General features: G+C 39.5%; 2 protein-coding genes across 4 annotated transcripts in view; one reads left to right on the forward strand and one right to left on the reverse strand.

Annotated features, from left to right (window-relative positions):
• Positions 1–37: 37 nt before the first annotated feature.
• MFAP3 (microfibril associated protein 3) lies at positions 38–18,838 on the reverse strand. Its single transcript, XM_040241474.1, has 3 exons — positions 18,787–18,838; positions 9,756–10,227; positions 38–6,872 (listed from the first exon to the last, which is right to left on the reverse strand). Exons 2-3 carry the CDS (start codon positions 10,048–10,050, stop codon positions 6,079–6,081), a joined length of 1,089 nt encoding a protein of 362 aa, XP_040097408.1. The 5' UTR covers positions 10,051–10,227; positions 18,787–18,838; the 3' UTR covers positions 38–6,078.
• Positions 18,839–18,843: 5 nt separating this feature from the next.
• Positions 18,844–19,311, forward strand: part of FAM114A2 (family with sequence similarity 114 member A2) — a 36,999-nt gene continuing 36,531 nt past the window's right edge. The window contains exon 1 of one of the 3 annotated variants that reach the window (XM_040241471.1): positions 18,844–18,923. The gene's annotated coding sequence lies outside the window, so the exon portion shown is untranslated. Of the gene's footprint in view, positions 18,945–19,311 lie in introns of all 3 variants that reach the window. The other 2 variants (XM_040241470.1, XM_040241472.1) reach the window with 2 other exon arrangements.

Genomic DNA, 19,311 nt, shown 5'->3' on the forward strand with positions numbered 1-19,311 from the left:
AAAAAAAAAAAAAAAAAACAACCAACCCACCACCACCTAAAAGTTGAGAATTATGTTTTATTCAGTGGACTCTGAGGACTTTATACCAAGGACTTAAGTCCAGGATCCAGGCTCCCAGAGAGCTCTGAGGGATTGTTTTGAAGAAGTAACAGAGGAGCTAGGTACATGAGTTTTTGCAACAAAAGCAGAAAGGTTACTGCAGAAGCTTACTGTTAATTAAAGAAAACCCAGATATCTCAATTTAGTGAACTTAACACTTCTCTATGTCTGGGAAGATGCAAGTCTGGGTCACTGAAATCATCCCTTTGATAGGCACCTTACCTATCTAAGGCCAGTATCCTGTTAGTCTCCATCCTGAATCCCCTTATGGTGCGCAACTGTGGAAGGCTGCAGTGGCTGATGGCTTGATGGCTGCACCATCCTTTGTTTACAGATATAGCAGGTGATGTTTGTCATCCACACATGTGAATATCAAGGAACATGGCTTGCAATTTTACCCACCACAGAACTGCATTTTACTCCTGCAATTCACGTGAAGATGAACTTGTTGCAATTACCAGTTGCCCACAACTTCCGTTCCTCCCTTGTTTCGTAATAGAACACTTTGGAGAAGTGTGTCCAGTTAAAAAACATACAATTTCATCTTCCCAGGCTTCGTTACAGCTACAGCAGGTAGCATGTAACCCAGTTCTGGCAGTGAAGTCAGGTGAGGTTTCTAGAAAGCTACTGCCTTCCTGATACAAAGGTACAAACTCAGCTGCTATGTCTGTTGCCTTCTGACCATCCACCTTTGTCTCTGCCTGGAATGTAGATGTGATGCTGAAGGGAAGCAACTGTCCTATGTAGCAGGTACCATCAGAACTCTGACCATAACCTTTTGAAACTCACATGAAATTGTTATATTGACCACAGATTTTTCTACTGAAAGCTCCTGTACCTCTGGCAGAGGGCTATCTGCTGGCTACAGGATCATGCTTAGCCTGGTTGGAAGTACAGAGAGTTAGTGATGCTGGAAGCAGCCCTCACCGCCAGATAGAAGTTGCTGTATAAACATCCAAGCTCCTTGGCCTTCAGATGGGGCAACTTTGAGGTGTAAGCTACAAACACAAAGGGCAGATAGAATGTCCTGACTCCCCCAGAGGAGCTGAGCCCAGTTGCTCACAGAAAGAATGCACTCATCCTGTACTGGCTCTCTTCTTCATCTCACTCCTGGGTTCACCTTCCAGATAAACTACTTGCACAGGAATCCTTTCTCTGGGGAACCCAATCTCAGACATCTTGTGACTGTCCAGATGAAGGCTACATGCTAAGGATGGAAAGAAATCTAGAAGTCCTTAGATAAAAAAAGACTTGGATGGAGCCCTTGATGCCAAACTTGGGCTGTTCTAGCCTTGGGCTGAGTTTCTCTGGACTTCGTGTTATTTAAGAAAAATAAACCTCTTACTTGGGTAGGCTACCACAACTGGGTTTCCGTGGCTTGCAGCCAAATGCAACTATAACTGAGACATCTGGAGGAATTCTCAATTGAGTCCAAATGCAACCAGTCATCAGCTGGACATGCCTGCTAATAAAGCTGACACTATGGCTATGTGATTACCAGACCCTAACACTAATTGCATGTCATAGCTTGCACAGTGTTTGCTTACATGTTGCTGCATTTAATCCTCATGTTAATTTTGTGAGGTAGGTGTTATCAACTCCACTTTACTGAAGTCCAGAGAGGCCAAGTCCCAAGATAGGGGCTAAATGTTCATTCTAAGGAGTCTGTGGCATTTAAGAAATGAGTTGACCTCTACTTGTTCTCTTTGCCTGTCTCCTGAGATCCTGTGCTTTTCCATGCCTGCTTCACTGCCATGGGACTGCAGACATTTGCTCTACCCACTGCCACACCTCATCACAAATTCTACACACTAATCATAAGCTCTGTAAGACAGGAGTCCCCAGCCACCCCAGCCTGACTGGTACCCCTCTGTCGGTGGCCTGGGCTGCACAGCAGGAGGTGAGAGGTAGGGGAGTGAGTCAAGCCTCCTCTGTAGTTATAGCCACTCCCCATTCATCACATTACTGCCTGAGCTCCACCTCCTGTCAGGTCAGTGGTGGAATTAGATTCTCATTGGAGTGAGACTCCTACTGTGAACTGCGCATACGAGGGATTCAGGCTGTGCACGTCTTATGAGAATCATCCTGAAATCATCCTGCCCACCCTCACCCTCACCCATCCATTTCCTCTGCTCCGCCTGCCCCTGGTGCCAAAAAGGTTGGGAACCACTGCTCTAAAACATGTGCTAAGTCCTCTGATCTCTAGGCCTTCGCTCAAGCTCTGCTTTTCCTAAGAATCCTTTATTTTAGAAATGGGAAGCTGCTGTACTTGGGCCAGGTGAGGATGGTCTGGTAACTGCATTCTCATGCCAACTGTAGGCAGGACACCCATCTCAGTATGGCTCATAGCACCGAAAACATAAAGATGCTTAGTAAACATCTGTAAAATTTAAACGGGTAGACATAGTAGCATGCAAGTTGACTTCAAATTTACTCCTGCTCAAAATCATTAACATCAAATTCCACCACACATAAAAATGAACACATCTCTACAGAAGACTTCAGACAAACAAAATATACTCCACTGAACATTTAATGCATTACATTCAAGTACAACTTTTTTTTTAAAAAAGGACAAAATTATAAGTATTCATTAAAATGGTAACTATTTAAACATCATCTGAACCATATTAAGTAACTCATTTACTTTTATGAAATGTGTTGAGAACCTAGAGGTTATGCATAAGGCTTAGCATTTTTAACATTGCTGGCCTAGGAGAGAAAAGATTGTATTCTGTAAATGGTGATTCAGGAAATCTGATATAGTCAATACTTGTGTTACAATAGCTGGTGTGTGGAGGCAAGACTAGCACCCATGACTGGCTGGGCCCTGGAAACAAACATGCCATGCTCCCATGCTGCTCTGGGATACAGAATACAAAATCTGACCTAGGCTGAAACAACATGCAGGGTATGGAGAGGACTATGGCAGGGGTTCACTGAGGACAAAAGGGAAAGCTGTGAATTTTCACTTTAAAATATGTGTTAAGTGAGGTGAAGAAGCCAGGAGCCTTCTCACAACCATTCCATGTCAGCAACTCCCAAGATGCTTATAGCAAAGTGGCTGGGAGGAAATAAAAATCTCCACTGGGCCAGACTCAAGAACTAAAGTGTTGGAACAGATACAACTTTGAGGACAGGTTTATCAAACAGCTTATAAACAAGTGGCATACCAGTTCAAAAGATGCCTGACTGGTAAGGAATTTCAGCTGGCAAGGAATCTCTAAAAATGTTTATATGCCTTGTCTTGGTAAATTTATTTTACAAAGCCACCATTTCATTTCACAAGGATGATAAGGGTCATTAAATCCCAATACAAGACAAAATTTATAAATGAGATGACAGAACTATTTCAAATCCAATTTGCTGAGTAAAGGCATGTTCACCAATTATAAAATCTAGCAAGACAGAAGGATAATTACACCACCACTATTGTCAAAAGACTGTTAAGACTGTAGTTGAAGTTCAAAAGGTTAAGGATTTTACAAAAAGATAACAGGAGTATTAATTATATATGAAGAGTATTTGATTAGCTAGAGAAAATGTTAGCGAGTGTGATTTTCTTCCTGTGAACAACTATTTCAGATTTAGAAAGTCACACCGGTTCCATTTAAATTTTGACCTACTTTATCAGTGGCACCATAACCTGGAATACTCAGAGTAATCCAATTACTTTGGCTACTAAATTGGCACCATTACACTTCTAAAGTAATTTATCCAGGATACACTAGAGTAGCCTATATTTGTTATACAGTATTGTGCAACTTACAGTTTTTTTCTGAATATTTCTTATTTTTCCCAAGCCCTGTTTCCCAGGACTTTGATCATCAAATATGTCTACCTTAAGGTTCCAAATACCTATGTCTATTATGGAAACACGGGGGGGGGGTAAATTCATTCTCTTTAATGTGACAAGCTACATTCTAAAAATGACCCCAACCTGCTATATTGGTACAGGTTATAAAGTGTTATCTAAAGATCTGAGGGATGCTCAGGGGACAGACTCAGACCTTAGAAAGGGATTTTAAATAATTTTAAATTCTCAAGAGAAACATTCTGGGAAGGGAAGAAGTGTTCTATAATCTAGGGCATGTTCCAGAGCCCTTGTTCTCATAGCCAAATGTATGAAAACAGTTTTCCTTAAAGGAATACAGGTCTGTGAGCCAAGACAAGATTTGGCTAAATGATTGGTAGCTTCTGTTTGGCTCTGGAGGTTTCCATGGAAACAGCCTGAGAGACAGAAAAGGCAGCATTATCATCTTTATCTGAAATGCCATGTGATAAAACTGCATATTGATTCATTCATGCTATCCAGAACCAGATGTATTACTTCTGATAAGCCTTCACAAAGGGAGGCAGGAGTTCTATCTGGTCACACTTCAAATTTACTGCCTTCCTCCATTTGAAACCTTAAATTAAAATCCTGATAAAACCTCCCCTGAACATTTCCCTAAGGAACCTCTAGTTCAAGTAAAGCTTCAGTAATCAGAAGCCAAGTGAAGAAACGTGAAGCACACGGAGCTCCATTGCCAAGTTCTTAAAATTATATGACGCCAAGCTCACTGTGTTTGAAGAAATGACTCTGAAGAGTATTTACAATTCCATTATATCAGATCTCAGCCAGGCAACAAATACTGTCCAAAGTGTTTAATGTACACAGTTGAATCAAGTGGCATCATTCGTAATTTTTCTCCCTCTTATGTCTAGATCATTTGTATGTGTGTGTATATATATATACCTATATATCTGTACCTATATATTTAATATAGTAACACACACCACACACCATTATCTAATCTTATTTCAGGTTAGTGCTTCCCAGAAAGGCCACAAAAGCAGCCCTAGCTTAAAATTCTACATCCGATGTACACAAAAATAAAAACCTCAGCAACAATAAAATATAAACAAGACAAACAAGGTAAGGAGCATGCAACCTTTAGCACCGTATTTAAGACGATCGAGTAAAGTGTTGACAGAGGTCTAAAGAGGAATTCAGCTGTGGGTTTCCCTCTGGATTGAGATCCCAAACACAGAACTGTCTCTCAGAGTCCAGTACTTTTAAAAAGGGAAAGCCTGAGAAATTCCATTAACAGAAATGCCAAAATCCATAATTTACCAGAGACAGATGATTTGACACTGCTTCTTATTCTAAAAACAATGAAGACATTATTCTTTAGGAACAGATTTTTCACTTTGAGAGATCAGCTGAGAAATCACTGCCAGCTCAGTGAGCTAAATGATGCCTCAGTAAGTTAAAAAGACCGCTATACCCTCACAAGGACCAATTTACTCATGGAAAATAGCTTACTCATGAGCAGTTAGGTCCCTGATATCTGTATAGCAATATATTCATGGGTGATACTGGAAAGATTCAATTGAGCATATACAATTGTATGCTCCACTAGCAAGACATTGGAAAAACACCTACTCCTCTATGCACAGCATTGGTGCGGGAATCCAAATCACAATAAAATCTCAGGTCAGTCCTTTCTGTAAAAAGGGACTCCAAGTCTAGGGAAGGGTTTATTTAGAAATGAGCTAAAGATTCTTATGGTTTAAAGGTGGCAGGTAAGAAGTCAGAGAGCTAGAAAGGACTTTAGATATCATCTAGTGCAAATCCCTCATCTTACTGGTGGGAAAACTGAAGCTTCAAGAGAAGTGTCAGCTTTAAACAATGAAAGAACCGTGACTAGAAGAGAAGTCATGTAATTTTGGGTGTGGTACTTTCCCCGTTACACTGATCTCTCAGGCCACTTTAAATCTCAACGTGTATCATTTAATCAAGCTTGGGGAAAATGACTGAGAAAGATCAGATAGGAAAAATGTTGAATTTTAAGAAAGATTTTGGTAATAATTCACGTTCTGATAGGCTTAATATTAACGAGGGGGGAAATCCTACTTATTTTTTGGTGAAAATGTTATTTGCTGCATGAAACAGGTTCTTCTTCTGAAAGCTGTTTTTGTAGGTACGAGGGCAGCTCACAGCTGGCAGCTTTCATATGACCCATCTTTGTAGTTAGAGTTCGATTCGGTAGATCTTGTATCATCAGGCGGGCTGAAATGACTGCTGTCTTGAGAATCAGTATCAATACTTTTCGTCTCTGACTGAGGGTGGACAGAAACTTGAACTGCTATCTCCTGGCCTTGTTCACTCAGGGAACCATCATCTGAATCTCCTCCTGGTGAATTACTCCGGCCCATCTCTGGGTTAATGACAAAGATGCCATCCTGCGCATTCAAGGCAGGTCTCTCTTTAATTCTCTCTCCCATCTCATCAGGGTCATCCACTCGCACAGCCTCAAACATCTCCTCTACAAAGGCCCGGCAGTTTAGAATAAGGGGTGGCAGTGGGACGCTTCTTGCCAGTTCTTCGATATAACGAGCAAACTCCATGGTTTTAAATTGCGTGACTTTGGCGAGTTCCAGGGTCTTGGCCGAGGTGATGATGGGGATGCGTTTTGCAATCTCAAAGGCCTTCTGGAGTTTCTCTGCCCCTTCAGTTCGGAAGAATTCATTGATGGCTTTCTCAGTTTTACGAAGATGGCTGCTCATCATGCACAGCCGGGTAACGTTCAAGATGAGCGTGATTGTAAAGGCAATCAGGCAAACGACCATGTAGTAGACACTCATGTCTCCTGAGGTGAAGATAACACGCAGGGTGACCGAGTAGGAGGCACGGATTGGAGAGGTGATATAACACGTATAGAGCCCACGGTCAGCAAAGGCTACGTTGGTGATATTCAGGAAGTTATCAGAAACCAACCATTTTCCACCTGATAACCCAACAGAAATAAAAAATTACAGCATAAAGAATACTATTACTAAATACACAAACTGCCTTATCAATATTCCACCTCTTCATGAGAGCACATTACATCAACTCATCTATTAGGTTCTGCTATTTCGTTAAATGATGCAAGAAAGGGCAGACTTTTATGTTCAGAGTCTGAATTTTAAACAGGCTGGAACTTAAAATAGGGAATCAAGATCTTCCTGAAACTAATGATTATTGTGGCCGCCTTTTCACTGCTAGATGTAAGACACCTTTCAGGGAGACAGGTGTGTCAACATAATGCTAAGTGACTAACTTTAAAAAGAAATGTTTATATATGTGTGTGTAAGTGTCTATATCACAGTCTCTACCTACACATTCTCATAAACTAGAAGGCTATGTCTCAGAAATACAAAACAATGGCTATTTATAGGGTAATGAGTAATTTTTACTTCCTTTTTAACTTTCAATAATTTGCTGTTTACTTATTTACTCAAGAAAAGACAAAATTATTTTTTAAAAACCCTACCAATTTAATGTATTTGTTCAATTACTAACTGGCTAATCAGGCATGCCTTACACATGTTAATTTGTCTTGTTAGAAAAGGTTGGTTGATGATAACATCTTGATTTTCTGGCCAGAGTAAATAAAGCACAGGCCAAAAGCAATGTCTCACTAGTGAGGGTAAATGAACAGCTTGGCAGGCAGAATAAAAGTTGCCCTAACATGCCTAGGCTTCTATTTTAAATTGAAAACATGCTGCCTTTCTTCCATACGTGAAGGTATCTTCATTGAGGACTGTGTATACAAATGTATATGAGTATGAAAACCAAAGCACAAGGACCAACATCCTTGAGTAACTTGGCTCTGCCTGCACAGTTCTCACCCCTCTGATAAGTTCTCAGTGTACTCTGTGCTTTAACTATGCAAGCCATTCAAAGACAGGATAGATGGGCTAACGTGGGGTGGAGGGTATGGGGCCCCATGCCTATAGGTGGTGGCCCAGAGGAGGCTGGGGGACTGCTTGTTAAGCACTGCTTCAGTGCCTAATCTTCCAGCTCCCTTTCATCCCTGAGATTCTACAGTTCAGGATTTAGGGGCATTTCAATTAGTAAGTACTGTGGACCGTGCCCATTCTTATCTACATCAAAATTTATCTAAATTCTGTAGTTATATTTTTACTAATGTAAAAAGAGGAGGAAAACATGTAGCTATGAATATAGTCATTATTTTACAAGCTTCTGTCTATAAACCTGGAGCTATAAAAAAGATATCTTGTGAATCCACAGTATGATGAACTATATACATAGACTCCATTCATCAACCACTATAACCACAATCTAAACTCTCTAGCTCACTTGCTGATAATAGCTCAAGATTTATGAACCTTATACTAGACTGACATACTCTTTAAACTCCTCTCACTTGAGATTCATAAAATTTAATACAATTGTCCAGAGCTGCTGCTGAAAGCATCAGTGATAGATGTTAGTGGTTTTCAAAGTAAAGGCAAAATAGAAAAATAAAACTGCCATTCCACTTGGCTGGTTTCCTAAAATCTGTTTATATGACCGGTCTATAATAATCACACTGACTGAGTAACTCACATCTTAGATGTGTTTGTCAGGACCCTAGGGCCAAAAAAGATGAGTCTAGTTCAGTGTATCCAAATAGGGAATCTCAAATTATGTTCAAAATACATGTTCAGGGCACCACTCTAGACATTCTAGTTTAACAGATCTATATTCTTAAGAAGCTCTGTTCTTTCTAACATTCTAACTCTTCAATTTCTTGGTGGCCAGTTACTCAGTCTGTAGAAGGTTAAAATGTTTAGCACATACTTTAGAAGGAAGCACCATCTGTCTCCTTTTCTGTCTTCCAGTCTAATATAAATAGCCAAATATCCTTATATTCCAAGAGATTAGACTATCTTTCTAACAGAAAATATAAGCAGGCCTTTTCCAAAGTGTAGCTTGTGAGGATACCATTATTTAATCTTTACCCCATTGATATTTCATGGTGATTTCTTTCTAAGGTGTTTTAACACAGGCAGTCTTCAAAAAAAAAATCTAACAGAACACTAGTTAAAGGAAACAATATTCTGATTAAGATGTGTTCACAGGTTCTTAAATAGCAAAATTAAATAAAAACCTGTCAAAAGGTAGACCTTGGTCACCTTACTATGACGTTTGTGTGATTTTTTAAGACTGAGAGACAAAAATATATAAGAGAAACTTTCCTATTTTCATGCAAATTAAGGTACAGAATTAAAAAGAGAAATGAGCTGGAAGGGCTTATAAAGTTCCTCCTCAATGCACTTCTAATTCTCAGAGGGACTTAAAACTTTTGTGTACAGATCTTTATAACCATTTTCAAAAACATCCGGGGTTTCCTCCAGCATTTTTAGTAATTCATTTCTGAGTAAAAACAAAAAAATTATTTATGACAAGTTCACTTAACCAAAATCCTTCTTGCTCTACTCATGCAGGGCCAGCACACTATACTACTCACATTACAGTCTAGGTAAATGGTACCCCTGGAACTGTGAGTACAGAGTCCACACAGCTGTGTGCAGCAACCCTGATGGAGCCAACCTTGAATGAAGAAGGAAACCAGTTTGCCAATAGGGGAGAAAACAGCTCACCATCATTATGTGAACACTTCTTAAATTTGTAACTATACTTTCTTTTTTTTCTTCTTCTGGTTCAGTAATTACCATTATTTCACTTTTCCTGACAGGTATAATACCCCAGGCCTTTCAAAAGTTTTAACTATTTATTGTAGTACCTCATCTTGGAGATTTCTTGTTGAATATGCCATAAAACCAAGACTGAAGTAACAGGAAATGAGTTATCTTGACTAATTATACTTTGGGATAATTACCTCTGTCTCTGTCATCCAGCTGCTGTCCTTTTGAGTTGTACCAAGAGACCTGTTCATAGTAGTCGACTGTGAGAAGACACTTGATTGAAACACTACTTCCCTCTCTGGCTATGATGACATCATCACCTGAGTGGGAATCCGCTGAGAGTTCAAAACTTGGAAGAAATGATGCATTGGAAGAACTGTGATTTGTTCCCAGTGGAATCATCTGGTTGAAGTCTACATCTTCCAAAGCAAAAGCAGCTGGCACAATAACACTCACCACTAAAGTGGATAAACAACGAAGTGGCTTCATGGGAAAATGGGAGAAAATCTTGTTTATATTTGGAGAACTCAATAGCTTCTATATTATAACAAGAGCACAGTGGGTCATTGATTGCTTGGTACTGGCATTTTCCAAAAAAAAAAAAAAAAGGTAGATCCAGGTATATTCTGCAGTCTTCAAGATCAAAAGATACGAGTGGAGACCAACCTGAAAGAGAGCCAGATATAAAATTTAACGAACAAAGACTCATAATGGAGTGAAACTCTCTGTTCGAGAAATAAATAGATGTGAAACTGATTAGAATAACTGATATCAATATTATGAAGTGAAACAGTGAAAACACCACCTAAAAATTTCAACAGAGTCAGTAGAAAGAACACTGAACTGGGAACTGGCAGATCTAGATTCTGGTATTAGCTTTGCTAATAACTAGCTGTAAACCCTTGGCAAATAGCTATGCTTGTTTTCTCATATGTCAAATGGGGACTAGATGAGACAATCTCTAAGGGCTCTTCTAGTTCTGAAATGTGAGTCTATTTCACTCTGACAAATTCCATGCAAGAGGGAGCCAAGGAAGGCTAAAATATTTAACTTAATGATCTTTTATTCCAACCTGCACCATTACCATCTGCTGTTACATCAATAATGTACATCAACTGCTACATAATAATTATAACCATGGAGTTCAAAATTTGAGTAATTCAAGTATACAGACATTAGATATAAATAATGCAGGGCTACCTGAAGTAGTTTTGCTGTTGTAATATTAGAAAACTGCACCAATATGCATAAATAAATAGTTACTGGCTTTTGAGGCTATAGAACTTTCCTCTTGGGTAAGAACATTAAAAGAATTTTCCTTTAATAATTTCTTCAATATCAAGAGATAAAATACAGTATATTTAATAAGCTTGTAAGAATACCAAATTTCTAACTCAAAGTCTATAAACTAGCTATGGGAGGAATTGACACTTTAAATGTCTAGTTAGCAGAAATACAAACTACAGAGAAAGACTGTTAGACACATTTAAAAGAAGATTAAAATATCACAAATAAAAGCAAAATAATTTCCCATTTCAAGAATCCATGTAATTATGATCAACTTCCTGGTCATCTGATTCCTCTTTTAAAATCACTGACTCTTAAAGAAAAATTTCATTTCAATTTCTATAAAATACGGGATGAAACACCTAGCTTTATTTCTTATAAGGGCCAAACTAAAGAGTTTTGGAAATAACACTTACTTCCCTGTATACTCATACAAAAGCTGCTTGATCATGTAACACAAAAAGCAACAGATCATTGTATTTTGCCATTAAACTGCTCAGAGTCTAAATTTGACAGTTAAGTTGTAAATATCATTTAAATTTCATTAGTCCTTGAAAGGATGGTTAGGTGATGATAATAATTTTCTCTATCTTGCAAATTTAAGGAGGGACCATTTGAAGTAAAACAAAGAACTTCAGAGTTTGCTATACATAATAGATGAACACTGTATGTTTTCATTTCTTCCCCAAATCCCATTAAAATGACACAAAGCTCTTGGGCACTGAAGGGGATTACAGAAGTGATCTGATCTAACCTCTTCACCTTGACTTGCTCTTCATATTATATAGTAAGCAGGAGAATTCTGGCCTCTATTGGGAGGGAGTTGAAAGTGGAAACAATGGAAATAAAAGCTTACAAAATGACTGAAGTAAGCCAGGCACTGTGCTCAGGCTTGATACATGTAACTTCTCAACTTCTTTTCTACTACAACTGGCAGATATGATTTTTGTCCTTTATTCTAGACTACTGGTTCTCAATGGTGATAGGAAATGAATGTGCTGAAAAGTACTCCAAGTTTCACCCAGGACTTCCATAAGGAGATTCTGTGGCTTCATCCAAGTTGGCATTTCCCAAATTTCATTCATTTCTTCTACTGTCATGATTTGTTTAAAACTATATCTTTTATTATTTTTTATGCTTTTCTTAAAATTATATTTTATGCTTTTCTTAAACTCATTGTCTTTCACACATGTATGTTAAAAGGAAAGTCTGTATAAAAGTCTGGATAAAAGTAACTGTACACTAGGCACAATGGAAACAAAGCCATGTTATTAACTTGCAGAGATACTGCCCTCTGTTGAGGCCTAACAGCAAAGCTGAAGGTAAGACTCTGGGAACTGGAGTGGGAGGCTGAAGTGAGTGAAGGAGACTCACTATACCTAATAATTGTCCAAGGTGAAGCAGTCAAAGGCTCAAAAGTGAGGTAGCTCACCTGTGGGGGTGCTACTGTCACCCCAGGATCAAGGAAGAAGACACCAGGAATGGAAGAAATGGACTCACTCTTCCTGCTCTGAGATGTGGGAATTTCAGGGGAATGAACAGCCTCCACATGAGAGGGCTGTGGGGCAAGTGTTCTGGCAGTGTTCCTGCAGTGTGGAATTCCTTCTTCATGCAGCTTCCCCGAGCCTCCTCGCAAGGCCTGCTTCTTCTTCCCATATAGATCAGGAGTTCACCTGGATGCAAGGTGGCTATTCCCTGACCCCTGAGGCCCTCACCAGTACACTACTCACCTGGCTCTGTACTGCCAGGCAGTCTACTCCATCTCACCTATGAGCCTCTTAAGCACAAGGACTGTATTTTTTAACGCTATGTGTCATAACTAGCATATACTCTATAAATACTTAATGATGAAGAATAGTTTAAATTTGATCAAGTATGTGATGGATCTTTGTAAGGTGACAAATGTTATACAACAGGGATCATAATTATTCAGACTTACGTGCATTTACTAGTACTTGTTATTATTCTCTGAGACAAAAAGAGCTACTGCTAGTAACCTCAAAAGATCTTAAAGGCATAATGCCTAAATGCATTCCTTGAACCGACTACTAAGCCTCAATGTCTTCTTCACTTACCATCGTGTCCTAGGAAACAACGGAGGGAATAAAAGATAACCAACTCCAGTTTCCAAACCAGGTTGAACATCTCAATCTCCTAGAGAACTTGTTAAAAATAAAGATTACTGGGTCCCACCCCAGACCAGTGAATAAAAATCTCTGGGTTTGGACCTTGGAATTCATGGTTTTTAATTAGCTCTCTGGGTGATTCTAAGGCAGAGTGCTCATGGACTAGCAACCACTAATATATTTCCTCATTTCCTCTGTAACAGCCCTACCTGATGGTGCTCGACTGTCTGAACACTTTCAGCACAAAAGAACTATCACTCAGATTCCACTCTGGATTAAGTTTACCCTAGAAACTCATACTTGCAGGCTCTGATAGGCAGAGTGGCAGAGAAGTTCAGTGAACAGACTCTCTAACCAGGTTTCCTAGGCTCGAATCCTGGCTCTGACTCTAATCAGCCTTGCGCCTTTTGTTAATGACTTAATCTCTCTATGCCTCAGTTCCCTCATCTTTAAATGAGGGAAAATAATAGCATCTACTTTCACAAGACTACTGCAAGGTCTGAAAAAGACAGCAGTATGTAAAAAACAGAGTCTGGTAACAGTAATCACTAACTCTAGTTATTATTCTTGTTGACATCACTTCGAGTGCTAAAATCAACACTTTATAGCAAAACCATTATTTAAGATATATAAAACACTTTTACTTGGAATACCATGAAACCATTTAAAAATTTTGGAGGGGGAAGGGGTAACATCATAAGGTAATTTCAGTCTTTAATTTTAAATTTCACACTCCTCTCTTTCTCAGTGCAAATATTTCACAAAAATATGGATCAAACAGGCATTGTAAACAGACCTTGGAGACCAACACGACATTACATTGTTTTCACTGTGTCCTGAGTTTGTGCCAGAGAGCCTTTGTTGTTCCTTTTTTGGAGCTCTGCCTTCTTGGATCCAGGAGGAAGTCAACTCACTGACTGACTAAGAACATTGTTCCTTTGGAATGTGGACTGAGACACTGTGGGTTAGGGACATTTGAGGAAAAGAAGGATTACAAGGAGCTGAGGCAACCACGTTAAAGGACAACAGGGATGGAGAAGGGAAAAAGAGCAGCCAGGAGATGGGGGCTAGGAAGGTGGGTGGTGGTGGTGGAAATAGTTACAGAGGGGAAGAGAAAGAGAGGCTCACACATGCTGCTCTGGCTCTTGAAAGAGTTCTACTTCCTGACTCCAATAAGACTTTTTTTTTTTTTTTAAGAGATAAACATCTTCATCTAATTTCGTTCAAAATTAAAACCACAAAAATGAAAACTGAATGTGCAAACAATGAAAGAAATGGAGAATTGGTCAGGTGGGAGAAAGAAGATTAAGTTCAGCAAAACCTGGAAGACAGGAAAAGAAAGGGCTAACTATATATGAGACAGGGAGAAGTACTGAACAGAAGTGTAATTGTGCTCTGAGCACAAAAGAGAAAGGGAGACCTCATAAATTTTAGGAATGCAATTCAGTTTTAAGTTTGGGACTTTGTATATCATGCCTGCTATTCTCAATGGGGCAGCTGACATATGGAGGGTAAGAAGAGTTCAAAAAGGAAAATCAAAGTGCCACTTCCTGTAAACAATTAAAAAGAGCTATGCTATGCTGTGGATGAAGTTACTTAGTAGAATGTTTTATTACCTGTCTTCTGCATGAATAGGAATAACAGAAGAGTGTGATATTTAAATTTAATCTAACTCCTTTTTCATCTTTCAGGTACAGTAAAATGTTAACTTCTCTAGGATCATGAATAATCAGAAATACAGATGATTTTACCCTACAGAACCATTCTGAATATTGGCTGTATCATTAAAAAGGAAAAAGAAAAGTGCTTAAGTTATCATCCCTAACAGACTGCCTTGTTGCTGTGCCTGCCAACTTCTGAGAGAAGAAATATTTCCATTCTGTTCCAATTCTCAACAGAAGTGAATAAGGAAGCAACATGGCTGATTTCCATTCTCGTGGCTCAATATTAAGTTGGCTAAGGAAATGGCTGTTTGCAGAAATAGTTCTGGGATAATTCAAAGGAAGGAAAAACACTGACGCCCAGACGGTACTGGTTTTTGCTCCAAGAATACTGGGATAGTAATGGTTCATTCTCCATAATTAAATGCATAATTAAATGTATTTACAACTCATCCACTCTTCTCTGCCTGCACTGTTACACTTGAAAAATGGAGAAGTTCCCTTACACAAGGCACACAAATGGTCAAAGTGGCATTCTGAATTGGCAAAGAGGAGAAAAAGGAAATGAAGAGCAGACTGTTACCACTCCTCTATCCTTTCAGAGAACAAACAAAAAGCTGTTCTGTTTACAAGCAAGCCTTACTATAGCGATCTGTAAAATACAAAGGTTAGTAATACACAAAGAGAAATCACAATTTTGAGGGCCATTTCCAAAAAGTTTCTAACTTAACATAGCCCTTATGCTCCCAATAGAATCTTGGAGCCACTGCATACCTCATCATTGGCGCTTAGGCACTCAAACGTCAGCATATTTTCTGGCACACTGAGGAATACCCTCTTCTCTATTTGCTGAAGCTGTGCTTCAAACCCAGGGTTATTTGTTTTGCCCTTGACTATGATCATTTTTGCCATAAGCATTTGCTGAAGCTACACAAAGACACTGATATAATAAACTTAGATTTATGATTTCCTTGCTCATTTTTTTCCCTCTGTGGTCTGACCCTACCCACCAGTATCTCAAACTCCAGGATAACTAAAAATGAGCTCTTTACTCTCACCCTCAGATCTACCTGTTTAGCATATACATAACTTGAATGATAGGCACACAATACAAATCTTCTAGTTTTGCAAGATCAAAGTTACAGTATCATCATGGCTGTGTGGTCAGGAGTGCGGATTAGGATTAAGAGTGCTTGATCCTATCCTTGTGTGAAGCTATGGGATCAAGAGGCCTTAGTGTACACATCTATTGAATAAGGTTATTAACAGTAACCACCTCGTAAGGTGGTTGTGAACATTAGATAAACTAATGTACATTTTAAATTCATGCCATTATTATTCACCTTCTCCTTCTTCCTTCTAGATGTTTTTCAATGAAGTCCTACTGTCCCTGCCTTAGGTCACCTGGGCCCTTTTAGCTTACCTGGGTACCACACTATCCTCTTAATTCTTAAATGAGTCTCCTTAATTCCCACCATATCCCTCTCATGTCCCAAATATTACTCCCCTCAGAACTGGTCCTAAACACAAATCCAGAAGAGTCAAGGCACTTTTAAAATCCTCTACCCATGAAATAAGCTTCAAATTTTATGGTATCCATAATTCTCCAGGAATAGATTCAGGTGGTAGAAGAGAAGCACGTAGATGGAGCCCAGCTGTGCCTGCATGTACACTAATTCCTTGCTAAAGGAATGAATGGATTTAGAAGTCAAATTTGGTCTTTAGTTACACCTGTCACTAATCAGTTATGATCTCTAGTGGTCTTAGTTTTCTTACAAACTGATTATCATTCCTATTTTCCTTTAAATCCTATAATTTCCCCAGCTTCCCTGTCATGGCTCAAAGCTTTAATTATACTTATTTCATTCTCTATTCTCTCCAAATAACTTTCCACTTAAAATTTTTGGTCCTAATCATCTCTTTTGCTTGAAACTTCCTGCCCTTTCCATCTTCCTGTGGAAATTGGACCTTCTCTACAATATCCAATGTGTTTTTGATCTTATTCAAGAAGCCTTCCTACCTAAGCTCTCACTCTTCCGTCTGGATTTCAGATGGAATTCTTTTGCTGTCAGTCCCCTAGCACATTCACAGCACTCAATTGTAAGACTTCTCAGTTTCCTTCTTTTATCAGTTATCTGTATGTCCAAAAGACTGAAAGCTTACCAACGACAGAGCCTAAAATCCCCTTGGTAGGGCACTGGAATCAACATTCTGAATTCAGACACCCATTAATGTGGCAGTCAGAAAGGGACCTGCAATAAACGTCTTATTGACATTTTAGTCTCAATCTCTGAAAATTGTTAATGGAGAGATATGAAATATGGAAACATAGTTTTTCTTTTTTTTGGTGGGCAGAACACTCTAGAGTGAATCTGATCTATAACTCATTTTCTCAAAATGCAATTCTTAGATCACTTAAATCAAATTAATCTGGGGTGCTTATTAAAGATGCAGATTTCTTGGTCCCACTCAAACTTAGGCCATATATCTTTTAATTTGTCATAACCATACTGTTATTCAGCAATTTGCAAAATGTGTTGCAGGGGTCCCTGGGGGTCCCTAAGACTTGGTCAAAATGATTTTCATAACAATACTAGAACATTATTTGCCCTTTCACTCTCATTCTCACACAATAGGTGCTGTTTTCCAGAGGCTACATAATGAATGATATCACCAGAGAATGAATGCAAAGGAGCTATGAGAATCTAGCTGTCTTCCATTAAGTCAGATATTAAAGAAACTTGTACAAATGCAAAACAATGCCATTTCTCTCAAAAAATTTTTTGTGGGCAAACTATTCTTCATAGACATGCTTTTTATGTTAACATGTAATGAATTTAATTATTTTAAATAAATTTTTGGAAAATTGTTTTGACATCTAAAATGGCATAATGATAGACATAAGCCACACAAACAAAACCTCTTTGATATTCTCAAAAAGTTTTAAAAGTCTCAAGAGATTCTAAGATCAAAAAATTGGAACACTTTCCACTACAATTATTATCAACAGTGTTTAAAAGATAAGATTAAGACACAGTCAAGCAGTTTACCAAATTTCTATTCTTAAACTCCAAATTTGATGCACTTTCCATTACAACAGAAGATCAGAAGAAAACATCTATTTTATACTTACAGTGTTTTTAGTTTGGGAGGAATACACATTTTTAACATGCTCCCAGGTGATACCGAAGCCCCTAAATTTAGAGGATCACCATTAAAGCAAATAAACTATCTGAAGGGTTTTAGGAAGTGACAGTTATTATGTATAGATATTAAAATGATAACTCTGAAAACATGAAATTGAGTTAGAAGTCTCGGGTTCTTAAAATGCCAGGTGCCTTCACCTCTCTGGGACTTAGTTTTCCACATCTGTACAGCTGTACAATGAAGGTGTGTCTAACTTTTTTCTGGCTATCAGTTTGGGTTTCACACATTCTCATTGCCCAAGAGCAACTCAAGAGGTACATCTTTCGGATGAGGGGTCAGGGGTAATCTAAAGTCATAAATCACAGCATGTTACTCTTCAGCACAGAAGCCTTCAAATGCCTTTCCATTGCTTTTCAAATAAAAGTCAAAATTCTTAACTTGGCTCACAAACCCTACAAAATTTGGCCAGTTTAAGTTTCTGGTCTCACCTTCCTCTTTTCGGTCCACTCACAGTGGCCCTTTGCCTTTTCTTTAACCCGGCTCAGTTTGTTCCCATTTTAAGGCCTTTGCAGTTGCTATTCCTTCTGCTCCTAATACTCTTCAGCAGCTCTTCATAAGATTTACCCTTCGCTTCGTTCCATCACTTTGTTCTGCTTAATTTTCTTTAGAGCACGCACTACCATCTTAGATAACCGTGTTTGCTTGTAAACTTGTTTATGGTCGGTTTCCTCCACTAGGCTGTCAAATTCTTGAGCACAAAGCCACAGTCCCTCGTAAACCACAGTGTCCCAAAAGCCCAGAGAAGTGTCTGGCAGGTAGGTGGAGCTCAGTAAATATAGGATAGCCGAATGCCTGCAGCAGCCGAGGCCAGGCTTGCAAAACGGCCACGGATACTCTAGCTTCTTTTACCTCGTACCCTAACCCACCGATTCAAACCCACGTCTCGGCAGCCCCACTAACCCCTCCTCGCCCCCTACAACGACCCCGAACTAGCCATCACTCACCAGACGCCTGCCGAGCTCCTTCCGGCCAGAGCTGCTGCTTGACTCGGAAGTTCTCTCGGTTAAGCGAGGCCGTCTCCACCCTGAAAGAGGACTTCCGGGGCAGTAGGAGCAGCTTGTCGGAGAAGGCAGTGGCGGCGGTGAGGGAGGAGGCGGCTTGGGTGAGGGGCTTTCCCGGAGGAGGCGGGCCGGGTGTGGGCTCCCGGGGTCGTCGCGGAGCGGGAGGAAGCAGCCTGGGGCTGGCCGGCTGGCCCCTCGCGGTGGACGCTGAGGCTGCGGAAGTCCTTTGGTTATCGAAACGCTAAGTCCGTGTGAGGAATTCTCGTCGTTGTCAGCGTCGGAGAATTTAGGAGCCCAGGTTTACGCCAGAACTCCCTTTGGGCACCTGTTCTTGTAATTGGGGATAAGAGAGAGCAGATTTTGTCCGTCTCAAGACAAGTGGTTATTTTAGTAGATAGTAATGCTCCAGGCAACCACTTTGTACTAACAGCTGCTGTTAGTACCTGAGCGATTATGTCAGCCTCTGTT

This window comes from Oryx dammah, unplaced genomic scaffold, assembly GCF_014754425.2.
Source record: "Oryx dammah isolate SB20612 unplaced genomic scaffold, SCBI_Odam_1.1 HiC_scaffold_5, whole genome shotgun sequence".
NCBI lineage: Eukaryota > Metazoa > Chordata > Mammalia > Artiodactyla > Bovidae > Oryx > Oryx dammah.